Here is a 12,429-nt window from a genome sequence, read left to right on the forward strand (position 1 = left end):
GGAGGGGTCTCTCCATCCCAGCTGGCTGCCAGTACTGCATTTTTTATTCTCTCTCGCGTGATTTGAAGAGCTACCGTTTCCCCGGGCACTGCTAGTACGGTACGAAGTAAATACAGGGGAAAACCCCAGGTTAAACAGTCGCAACAGCATTTCTATGAGGATAAAAAATGCTAAAAAGAAATACAGCTTCATTTTAGTTAGTGATAAAGGGCTGATGGCTGTGTTGGTGGTGGTAAGAACTCACTTGTCTAATTAACGCGGAGTTTCCCTACATCGTTTGGATTTTATGATCCTACTCTTGAAAACGCTTACTTAGGTCATTAGCGCCACCGCGTGTGGCCTGCTTTCACTGGCCGCCACCACAGTCACAGACGTGAGGGAAGGGATTTAAATCAGCGTAACCACCTCGCGTTAGCTGTTACCTCACTATGTTTTGCTGTGGGTTATTGCAGGTAGTTCCTCTGTGCGTTGATATCTGTCGCTAAATAAATCAATGACAAAAGACTTTAAAAACAGTGGGAGCCTGCAAGAAATGACCTGCTGGGTCAGACCAGCGCTCCGTATAGCCCAGTATTCTGTCTCCCATCAACTGCAATAGCAGGTGATAATTACAGAGAACTAGTTAGTTTAAGCACTGTGTGCCCCCCCGTTCTTGTAATTGCCCAGTATCTGCAACTGAGGGGGTGGGGATGCGAGTCCTGCTCAGTCCTTTTAGTATCTGATTATGACTCTGCTGCCCTGAGTTTGTCTAATTCCGTGTTGAACCTGCTGATCCGCCCGCTTTCACAGCCTCTTGCAGTAGCAAGTTCTAGACGTTCACTACCTACTACGCACGGAAGTACCGAGATGACCACCCCAAACAGGCATCAAGAAACAGTATTTGCAGGAAAGCAGAGTGGAATTCCTGGAGGCAGAGACAGTTGAATCCTCATTTTTAGTCTTGCTGTAGGAAGGTGGAAAAGTAGGGGCAAGAAGAGAGCCTCACAGTTAAAATGTGACATTTGTGGTTGACATAGGTAAACATTCAAATACTTGTTTGTTTCCAGGGCTGGAAGAAACTTTGTTGATTAGTTCAAAATGTAGCAGCAAGAAGGCCACAACTTTACAGACGGTTAGGATGCCAAGGAGTAACGGTAAGTAGGGCTTTGTTATTGGAACAGCGTCAAGCAGTAGGTAACATATTTGACAAAACTTTTGCTTCGGTGCTTTCCTTGCATTAGTAAAAGGGAGAAACTCCGGTGTTCTGTTTCTGCTGGTGCTAGGTCCTCCGTTGCAGTCGCACGTCCCGCAGGTTAATCACATAACTGCAAAGCTAGATTTTGCCATGCTAGGCGTTACAGCTGTAAGTTTTAGGGACTTAGTTCTCCTTGCAGAAATACTCGCGCTGTCTGCATATAGTGAATTTGCCAGGTTGTACCTTTGGTCTTCATTTGGTCAGCTACTTTCAAATTGATGCAAGTTACGTAGATCACTTTCAGAACTTTATTTTTGATGAATGTGCTGGCAAAATTATTAAGCCAGATCTTATAACCGTTCATTCATAACAAGTTAATTTGAATGCATTAAGAAAAGGGTTTTTTCTTTAATCGAGCTATGTTCCTTCTTTCTTAGTCAAGGCTACATATACATTGCTAGCATTGTCTTCAGTGTAATTCCGTGCATAAGAGGACATAGTGTAAAAATTGTTATTTTTTGAAAGTAGTGTATCTTCAGGAGTTTTTCTCTTCATGAAAATATGCCAGAGTTCTTTACTCTCAGATTCTTCTTTCCCAGTATAGAGTTGTTGCTTTTTTGCTGATCTGGGCTTCTTACCTCTTTGCAGAAGTAATTTCTCAGTATAAAATATTTGCAGTATAAAAGCATTTAATTTAAAATGGACTCCTGTCAAATTACTGTATTTTTATTTTGTGATTGAGCTGAGATTTAAAATGTAATAGAAAAAACAATTTGTTATATCGAGTTCTTCCTTGGATAAAAGTCTCCACAAAGGTGACAGTGTTTCAAAGGTAGATTATACCTGTTAGACTTCTGTGGAGCTCACTCAGAACAGTACCTCTTATTTCACGGAGAATGAAATCTAGTGATTGGCTCATCTGCAGGTGTGGAGCAAAGATTATTTGAAGAAAGATATTCCCTTCCTCCATGGGAGGGAAATGGGTGGGATTCTCCTAATGACGCTGATTATCTTAAAATTGTTGGGAAGTCCCACTGAGCTTAGAGGGGTATTTCTGTAGAGCGTAAGTGCTTTATACTCCAACCTAAAGCATCCGTCTCTCTCCCACCTTCTTAATATCAGAGCCCCTTTTGATAATTATGTTGAACTTTCCTTAGTGTAGCACGACATCTGTGGCATCTGTGCTACAGCTAATTTTTCCATCTTCTTTGAGACCTTCAGCCTATGCTTTAATAGGGAAGAAAGGAGGACATAATTCTATTTCCGTTGGAGATAATACTGATGTGGAAGTTTCTCAAGATGGCACTCAATATATGTTTAAAACCATGGAATTTACAAGCAAGTTTTCTGTAAAGTAGTCACATTTTGTCTTAAGAATCCGAAAGGAATTGTTGAAGTGATTTCTTCCTGCGCCACATGCTGACCAATAGATTCGGTATCTTTTTGCGGTTTATGTCTTGGAAAATCAAATACTATAATAAATCCTCCTATTAAAACATCCTAAATATGGTAGACAGCTGGAAATTACAGTTGAAATGCAATATGTTTAAAATTGTTGAAGTGATTTCTTCCTGCGCCACATGCTGACCAATAGATTCGGTATCTTTTTGCGGTTTATGTCTTGGAAAATCAAATACTATAATAAATCCTCCTATTAAAACATCCTAAATATGGTAGACAGCTGGAAATTACAGTTGAAATGGAATCTGTTTAAATGCGCTCAGATTTGAGGTATAAATCTGAAAGCTAATGTGTGTCTGTTTGTATATATATACATGCGATGACTATTTCTTTTTCAGTTTTGGACCGAGTGCAGAGCTTCTTACCACAGATGGCCCATGCAAATGATGAGCTAAGAAGAAAAATGGTAACAGCACCAGCTCATCAGTTTGATATTGAAAATCTAGACAGTGCAACAGAAAAAGTCATAGAAATGGTAAATACTTACTGTATTTTTTTATTTTGTAAAGTAAAGCTAGACATGATTAAAATAATTCTCTGATCTTAGAATGAGCTAATTTGATAGATAAGACTAAGTCTTTACCATTTTAGTCCGCGATCTGCAAATTCAAAACATAGATGTAATAAAAATGCTTATTTGGTTAAAATTTACTACTTGGTTTTCATACTTGCAGAATTTAATGACTGGGGATGAAGTAGTTTAAGGCCCGAATAAGACATACTTTTGAATCAGCAACTCTGAATCAAAAGTAAGTCACAAATTGTATTTTAAATATCTCATGGGTAATTTGGTTTAGAAATTGGACAAGGTAAGGCGTAGTAAGGCATAACAGAAGGCTTTAGTATAAGAGTAATAACTGGCTTTCAGCTCTGCTTTGTAGGTAATTTTAGGACTGTCTATAGGTCTTAGGTTTAGAAAAGTTGTTAGTGGTGTTGTGTTCCTTTATGGCTGGGATTTTTCTATTTTTTTTTATTTCCATCAAACAGTGCAACAGAAAAAGTCATAGAAATGGTAAATACTTACTGTATTTTTTTATTTTGTAAAGTAAAGCTAGACATGATTAAAATAATTCTCTGATCTTAGAATGAGCTAATTTGATAGATAAGACTAAGTCTTTACCATTTTAGTCCGCGATCTGCAAATTCAAAACATAGATGTAATAAAAATGCTTATTTGGTTAAAATTTACTACTTGGTTTTCATACTTGCAGAATTTAATGACTGGGGATGAAGTAGTTTAAGGCCCGAATAAGACATACTTTTGAATCAGCAACTCTGAATCAAAAGTAAGTCACAAATTGTATTTTAAATATCTCATGGGTAATTTGGTTTAGAAATTGGACAAGGTAAGGCGTAGTAAGGCATAACAGAAGGCTTTAGTATAAGAGTAATAACTGGCTTTCAGCTCTGCTTTGTAGGTAATTTTAGGACTGTCTATAGGTCTTAGGTTTAGAAAAGTTGTTAGTGGTGTTGTGTTCCTTTATGGCTGGTATTTGTCTATTATTTATTTACCACATCAATATTTTCTTTCTGTTTTTGACTGAAGTGCTGCAGTCACATTCTCATGTAAGAAAATTTTAATACAAAGGTGATGTGGTATGTGCATGTCCCAGACAAACGCCTTCTGGCCTGCAGACCCACAAGACAGAAGGCAGAAATAAGGCAGCCTGGGGCTTGGTGTGTGAGCTGTCCGAGCAATCTGTTGGCCACTGGTTGGATTCAGAGTTCTTGTAGGTTGTATCCAGCCTACAGGCAAGAGGTTGTCCAGTGCCAGTGTATGCTGAAGAATTCCAAATAAATAGTGAGAAAACGAAGCGGATCATGAAAATTGTTTGTTTTAATATGCTGAAGTGGAATGGGTAGCTGGGACAGGATTTTTAAAAGGTTTTTCATGTGACAGTGTCTGACAACTGTCTTGGCTTTATAATAAACAAGCCAGGAGACCTAGTGATTAAGAGCTCAATGCTATTTGCAAATCACTGAAGAAATTTATTTGCATCTCAAATTCCTGTATTTTGCTTTGCTGCATACAGGAAGTTTTTGAGGTGGGGATTATCAGTTTAAGACAGGTATTTTCAGAGAGAAAAACAGACCTCAGAAATCATGGCTCTGCATATGGAAATATATGATCACTTTTACTTCAGAAAATATCCTCGTGGTCTAAACTACTTGCTATTTTGCAGTAATTGTAGTGCCATGAATATTACTAAGTTATAAGAGATGAACTATATTAATAAATATATATACACACACACATTTGTATATACGTCATGACCTCTTATACACTAAACGGTTTCTTTTGAATTCTTTACTGAAAATTAGTTTTGATACCTCCTGCTCGTCAGTTTAAATATCTGATTTAGACTATCTGAGTTCAGCTATTAACTCATTTCTCTCTGATAATGATATAAAAATGGCCTTATATTTGCTATAGGGCAAATATAAATTACAATTTAAACATTTAGGAATCTGTTAATGATATTTGTCATAATCCTAGGAGAACCCAAAAGTCTAATTGTGGTTTTCTTATGGTAGTAGGCAGTTTCACGTGTTTGCCTTGTATTTTACTCAAATGATAGAGGTGGTATAGAAATGTGTAACGTGTTAACTAAGGTCTTTTTTTCCAGAATGTGGCCGTAGTTGAACTCAGTGATTCCGATACAGATGAAGAGATACTAACTTCAGAAGATGACTCGGAATCTGAAGATGACTGTATAACTGATGAAGTGACAATAGACAACATTAAGTTTCCTAATCAAAAGGGAGAAAAGGGCAAAATAGAAATTTTGGACAGCAAAGTGAATGAGTAAATCCATTTTATTTTACTTAAAAAAACCCAAACAAACCAACAAAAAACCGAAATCGTGTTTTCTTACTTTGAAGACTTGGCTCTTAAAACTACCTTGTTTCCCAGTGAAGCATCCCTCAGGATCATGTGAAATGCTATAGTTTACATTGTGGAGAATTCAGGATCCACTCATGACTGAGGCAGGCTGGATTTCTGAAGAATTAAGTAGAGTTCTATTCATCAAGCAACATGGAAATGAACTTCATAGTAGGTTAGACTAAGCAGCTAGAATTTGGGGCACTTGAACTAGCTAAATTAAAATTCTTCTTGTGTTGCTTTGTTGAAGAAAGATTTTTGTAGTGTGCTAGAAGTTGTTTTTGCTTCAGGGCAGGAAAGAGTTAACTAGGAAAAAAGCTTTGTTTTTTATATTCCATGTCCTGTGCAGTGTTATGTACGATGTCTTCAATATTAAACTATCTTAAAGTACCTTAGAGGTATGTCTACATTGCATTCATGACAGTAACTGTTGAACACTAAAGCAGCGGGTGAGGTCATTTCAAGATGAGCTAGCATGGGTAAGGACAGCCAGGACTCGAGGGAGAGTTCAGCAAAGGATTACTTACCCTCTGTGCCTGCACTGAGCTCCGTATCATTACGGGTAGGTTACTACCTCTATCTGGAACGTTTATGGCTGTAGCGCAGATACCCTCAGTACTTAAACGGTCAAGTCTGCCTCTGTGGTCTTACAATTGCTTTAAGCTACACTTAAGCTACGCTTTTCATCTCCCGCTTTCCCTTTCTGTCCTCTCCATTTTGTTAACAACTGTCACTGCCAGAAGAATAAAAAGGTGAATTTTCAGCTGGCCTGTACTTAGGTTAGCTTGAAACAATTGTGAAACCAAAATCAGTGAAAGTGTGTCTCATTCATACTTAACCTCAGATTGATCAAATACAATGATTTGGGCTGTTGTATTTACTTCATAGATCGGTTTGCATTTCAGAAGTATCTATCATGCTCCTGGAGGTCATCGTTTGTTTCTTAAAGGAACTTTGTGTTTTCTACACCATTAAAGTAAAATTTTCTATATTGTATTTGCTCAAATATTAGTGTCATGACTTGAAACCTGCAGTTATTTACAGAATTTATTTTGAATCCCATACCTAAAGCTATAGTTTCGATAATCCGTTTCTGTAATATTTGCGGTAAGAAATAATGAGGATTCTGGTCTGTCTTTCACAATGCGGCTTCTTAAAAATAGAACGGGGGCATGATTTACTGGGATTAACTCATTAAACCACAAAATATTTTAGCGAAGGGGAAGGATGGGAATCAAAGAACGGGACTGCTACTTTTAATGGCAGCCCACAGATTAAGCTTTGGGTGGAGTTGCACTCTAAGAAGAGCAAGTGGTCTTGGTAGGCTTAGTTTGTTAGATAAGGTCTCAATCTATGGAAAATTTCCTTCAGACTGCAGAAAGTTTGAAAGCCAACATCTTAACTCAGACATTTTACAAGAGATTTTCCCGTAGATTAAAACAAAAAGCAAGTATGAAATACAAAGTAATAATCAAGCTGTATAAACAGTCTGTGTGCACAGACACAAAAAGTGATTTTAATCTGTTAATGTAACCACCTTTCAAATTGCAGGCAGATCACACGTTCCATATCAACAAAAAGATAGAAAATATTTTCAGTAACTTTACCTTGATATGCATAGTTTAACACCAATGTTGAACTCTGTATGTACTATACAAAGATCATAGTAAGTGCACTTTCTTGCATTTATTTACTTCTTATGGCACAAAGGTTTTCTGTACTGCTGAAGAATCACCAGAGCAGAATGCTTAATTGCTACTGTAAAACTTGAACTGGTTTATAGCAAAAATGGCATAATAAGTATATTTTAGTTCAACTTTAAGAGAAGCCTGATGACTAAGGATTTAAAATGGTCATGTAAATATTATGTTCACACAAGTAAGAAGTAGGCATGTGAGAACTCATTCTTCAGTTGTATATAAAAAAATAAGCCAACCCATGTTCTTCTTTTTTGGGGGGGTATTGTGCTGACTGCTGCTGCATAATTTAAATAACTTCAGGTTAATTTCCAAATGCTTTTCTCTTTCAGTGAGACTAAAATTTGGACCTGATTGATAGGAACTTATCCATGGAATGGGTGTTTTGGTTGGGGTTTTTGGTTTTTTGGGGGTTTTTTTTTCAGTTGTAGCACTGCAGACAGCATATCCTGGGCATGGTATGAAGTGTTTCATGGAGTCATTAAGATTCAAACTCTGCGGGAAGTTTACGTCCCAAGTGAGGCTGTTACTTTAATATTCCACAGTGATAGCCTTGGTTCTAAGATATTCATGAAGAGCTTCTTCACCTGTACAAGAACAACGTTCACCAGTTAGAATAGCAGCTAAATGAGAATGTTGCCAGAGACTGTAACTATATTATCAAGAAAAAAATCTAAAATGCTTTAGCCAGTATTTGAGTCCTTAAGGAACAATGGGAGACTAATTAACTTACCCTCCCACTGAGATTTACGGAACTGGTTTGACAAGAAGAGGCCAAACCCAACAGGTGCGGAAAGAAAAAGGAGCTGGAATTTAACAAGCAGCCACCTGGGTGGGACTGAAGCAGCAGCAGTAGCAGTCTCTGGATGGCCATTGGGGGCTCATAGCTGAATTTACGAACTTTGGTTTGCCTGTGTTAAGTTTCTAGGTAAAGAAGCTGTGTAAAAATTGGTAATCTTCTTTTCCTGATACTATTACTCATTTTGGTTTCAGGAAATGTCCGATACTTGCTAGAGATTCCGAAGGCAAAAATCTGTTGTGTCACTGAAAATTTTTTTTCTTTCATTTTTCTTTGCCGCAAGGCTTGATCTGTCCAGACTTGTGAAGTTTCTCTGACAGACTAGACCTCGCTTTTTTTAAAAACTGGTTTTGAAAATAAAAGATTTTTTTAATGCATCTTTCTCTGTGGCTGTTGGCAAATCTTCATGACATTTTAAGGCAAAAAAAAGTTTCCCGTGCTCTTCCAAGTTTAGAGGAGAAACCTAAATTAGCGTTCTTTCTGAGGGAAAGGAAAGAGGATTTTGGCCAATACCTTTGCTGCTTGACAGCGTTTCATAGCCTGTACGCGGCTCTGGACAAGTGGTAATGTGACTGCTTTTGAGAGTAGGAATATTCCGCATGCCCTAGTGTTATTTAGCAAATGTACAGGACGGGTTGAACTGGAGGTATTGAGGTGGGAATGTTGTAGGGATGGGAGAGGAACTAGATTACTGTAATTGGAGGCATGTAGGAGATAGAGGAAATGCATCCATAGCTCATGTTTTACTAGGTACACTGTACACAGGTAGGGTTGTTTTTTCATTGATTTGGACTGTCAGATGTGAAATGAGGGAGGGAGAGAACAACTTACCTAAGTCTTTCCCAAAGCCAGACTGTTTAAATCCACCAAATGGTGCTGCCACATCGGTTTTGTTATATGTGTTAATAAAAACTGTTCCAGCTTCTAGCTTTTCACTGATGTAGAGAGCTTTGCTTATGTCTTTTGTGAAAACTCCTGAAGCTAAACCATATTCTGTGGTATTTGCCCGTCGCAGCACTCCATCGACATCCCTATGGGGGAAAGACATTATTTAATTGCACGCAGGTAAAAAAAACAAGTGTTGGCAACCTTCAGCATTCAATGTCACTGAAGCACCTTTTCCCATGCTCTCTCTTCTCCAGTTAGCTTTTTTAAAGACCATTTATTAAAGACTAATCTGTGCGCCAATCTGACAGATCTATGGAAATTCATACCCTTGCTTCAAACTTGTAAAGCTTGTAACCTTACCTTTCAGTGGTTAACTTCTACACTATGTCAAAGGAAAAGTTGCAGTAGGCGTACCAACTTTGCTCAGCTACAGTACAACTTGGGAATTGGAGCAATACAAAAATACCTATAAAGCAGAGTTTGGCAGCAGATTATGAATCAATTCGCTAAAATTTTGGCCTGCTTTACAAGTTAATGGAGAATAAATGCTGAAATTCAGACTTCTATTGAGACACAACTTTTCAGGCCAGGTCCAGAGTGCTATTTTCTATTTGCATCTCATCTCCATATAGCTTCAAAAATCCATAATAATTTTAAACTTTAAAAAACTCAATGTAGTCCCTTATCACCATACATAATTTATAGATGTGAAGGGTTATCTATGTGGCTCGCTCTTAACTGCATTGTCAAACTGCAGAAAATGAAACCTGGTGGAAATAGTTACATGAAGTTTCTACATAGGGTTTTAATCTCATCTATGTGTAAAATACTTCTTATGATTTGGAATGAAAGCTATTAAAACGGCAGTCTACAAAATATACAGGGGGCTTTTCATTTGCAACAGTAATGTGCCAATGTTACACAATGCACAACAATGCTATGCGGTCTTTTGTGACAGAGAAAAATAAGCGATTCCACTGGAAAAAAATACACATTGTAATTTGATCAAACTGTTGCAATTACCACATCAACTTCAGTAAAAATGTTTCACTGAATACTAAGTCTTATTTAAGAATTGGCACTTATGGTTGCATTCTGTCCTCTCAGGCACTGCTAACAGCATTACTTCTATATCGACATGGAGCAGGATACCCTGTACTAAAAAGGGCATTTTCTCAGAATTTAGCTGGAAGAGGATCTAGGGATTCAGACTGGTCTTACAAGATTTAATAAAATCATACCACGTATGCTATCATTTCTACACTTAGGGTGAAAATGACAAAATAAGGTTTTTAACAGTGAGCAGAGGAGAACATACCCATTTTTAAATTTAGAAATCACCATCACAGGACCAAAGGACTCCTCCTGGGCAATATACATATGGTCTTCAACATCTGTGAATACAGTGGGTTCCATGAAGAAACCTAAACAGAGGATAGAGCATCATTTGAGCATGGCGAAAATGCTTCATGGTTTGTATTGTCCAGGCCATCTCTTTTCCATACTTTGAGGTCATAGATATGTTCAGACTTGAAACAAAATATCAAGATTGATATGAATGAAGTATGAATGGAAATGTGTGTGTAAGCACCAAAGAAACAGCAGAAAAAAGGTTAAAAGAATGGCCTGTATTGATCAGAGCAACAACGTGCTGTTCCTGTGCAGGCCAGAAGGTCTGCAGGCCACAGCCCCGGGGACTCCTCGGGGGAAGACCCTGCACTCTGACAGCAGGAAGACAAGGTTACGGCATGTCACAGAGGCCACTGTTTTTCTTGTTACCCAACAAGAAGATAGACTGTAGCCATAAAGATCTGTATATTCCAAACAAGGGAAAACATGCGATGGGCAGCAACTTTGCCTAAGATTTATGGATGCTGAAGTAAAGAAAATTCTGAGGCAAAGGACCACCTCATAATGACTGTTCATTTCTGAAGGGTGTAAAGACCTGTCCAAAAGCTAGCTCATCATTGCCGATCAAGAACTGCCCTGGTGTTACACACAGGCGATCCTGGTCACCTACATCTTGGTGAGTGAATGTATTCCAGTTTGAGCGGGTAAAATCAGCTTCAGAGATTTTATATAAATGCCGCCCCCTTCCGTAAGATTTCCCATTTAGTTTTGTTACACTGATTTCGTAGTTATGAATCTCCACTTTCATTTTATTTAGGGATGCAATCACTATGTTTTGAAACTGATGCAAATGTTTCTCCTTCATTATTGATAAAGGACAGATGTCCATGAGAAAATGTTGCTTTCATGCCTGCCCACTAAACTTAGCATACATATTGTCTATATAGCAAAAAAGGCTTTTGATAATAATACCTTATGCAAATTCTGCTAGTAGTTTCCTCAGTCAGCTTTAGCGTTAGTGTGATCTAAATGGATATAATTATACTTACGGCTCTTGACAGTTCAAGGATGTCGCAAAAAAAGCCTCAATGCCTCACAAAAAACAGGAATAAATGAGCAAAAGAATCCCACACAGGCTAGACTCCGATTCAGTTTCATATGCTATGCTTCAGTTGCACAGCTTCTCTTAGTATGAGACCTGAAAGTGATGTTCTCAAATGGTATCTTGGGCTTACCTGGTACTGTTCCCATGATATTGCTACTCCACATAATGCAGCAGAGACAATCATGATGGCTTTTGTTTAAAGTGTAAAAGTTCCAAACACCTCTGAACAGTATTTTACCTGGTCTACGTACTTGTCTTCCTCCATACACTAGAGTGGCTCCTTCTTTTACTCCAGTTTCACAATATTGCAGCAGCTTTTCCAAATGTGCCTTGTGATTTTGTGGACCATGATCTGTAGATCTATCAAGTGGGTCACCAATTTTCATCTTTTTTATTTCTTCCACCTATGGGTTACCCAATTAAAATGAAGTTATATAACATAGCAAAAGTTGTTAAAGTGACCAGTGATTTGGGATGCTTCATTTTTTGTACTATGGAGTTAGGCTCTAAGAAAGGGCTGGATTCTTAGAAGGTGGAATCCTCCTCCCTTTCTAAAATGAGGCTTTGTCTTAGTTTTGATAACCTCTGGTTACTTCTGAAAGTTTTTGATGCTGTTTTCATGTGTTCATTCTCTTCGGCTGTGGAGGACAGGGAGGTGATTCGACAGCCAGCATGGCTTCACCAAGGGCAAGTCCTGCCTGACCAACCCAGTGGCCTTCTATGATGGAGTGACCACATCAGTGGACACGGGAAGGGCTACAGATGTCGTCTATCTGGACCTCTGTAAGGCCTTTGACAAGGTCCCCCACAACATCCTTCTCTCTGAACTGGAGAGGTATGGATGTGATGGGTGGACTGTCCGGTGGGTGAGGAATTGGTTAGATGGTCGCATCCAGAGGGTAGTGGTCAACGGCTCAATGTCCAGATGGAGATTGGTGATGAGTGGCGTCCCGCAGGGGTCCGTATTGGGACCGGTACTGTTTAGTATCTTCATCAATGACATAGACAGTGGGATCGAGTGCACCCTCAGCAAGTTTGCAGATGACACCAAGCTGAGTGGTGCGGTCGACA

General features: G+C 38.5%; 2 protein-coding genes across 2 annotated transcripts in view; one reads left to right on the top strand and one right to left on the bottom strand.

Moving 5' to 3' along the window:
- CUNH12orf45 (chromosome unknown C12orf45 homolog) overlaps positions 1 to 6,324 on the top strand; it is a 12,181-nt gene extending 5,857 nt beyond the window's left edge. The window contains exons 2-4 of the mRNA XM_009288424.1: positions 1,047 to 1,133; positions 2,974 to 3,110; positions 5,263 to 6,324. Coding sequence (XP_009286699.1) covers positions 1,047 to 1,133; positions 2,974 to 3,110; positions 5,263 to 5,445 — 407 coding nt within the window. The 3' untranslated portion in view covers positions 5,446 to 6,324. The remainder of the gene's footprint in view (positions 1 to 1,046; positions 1,134 to 2,973; positions 3,111 to 5,262) is intronic.
- Positions 6,325 to 7,499: 1,175 nt separating this feature from the next.
- The window catches only part of ALDH1L2 (aldehyde dehydrogenase 1 family member L2), a 30,128-nt gene continuing 25,198 nt past the window's right edge, over positions 7,500 to 12,429 (bottom strand). The window contains exons 19-22 of the mRNA XM_009288425.1: positions 11,597 to 11,762; positions 10,222 to 10,327; positions 8,847 to 9,046; positions 7,500 to 7,803 (exon numbers count right to left, since the gene is read on the bottom strand). Of these exons, the coding sequence (XP_009286700.1) occupies positions 7,748 to 7,803; positions 8,847 to 9,046; positions 10,222 to 10,327; positions 11,597 to 11,762 (528 nt within the window). The 3' untranslated portion in view covers positions 7,500 to 7,747. The remainder of the gene's footprint in view (positions 7,804 to 8,846; positions 9,047 to 10,221; positions 10,328 to 11,596; positions 11,763 to 12,429) is intronic.

Source organism: Aptenodytes forsteri, unplaced genomic scaffold, assembly GCF_000699145.1.
Source record: "Aptenodytes forsteri isolate BGI_AS27 unplaced genomic scaffold, ASM69914v1 Scaffold56, whole genome shotgun sequence".
Lineage (NCBI taxonomy): Eukaryota > Metazoa > Chordata > Aves > Sphenisciformes > Spheniscidae > Aptenodytes > Aptenodytes forsteri.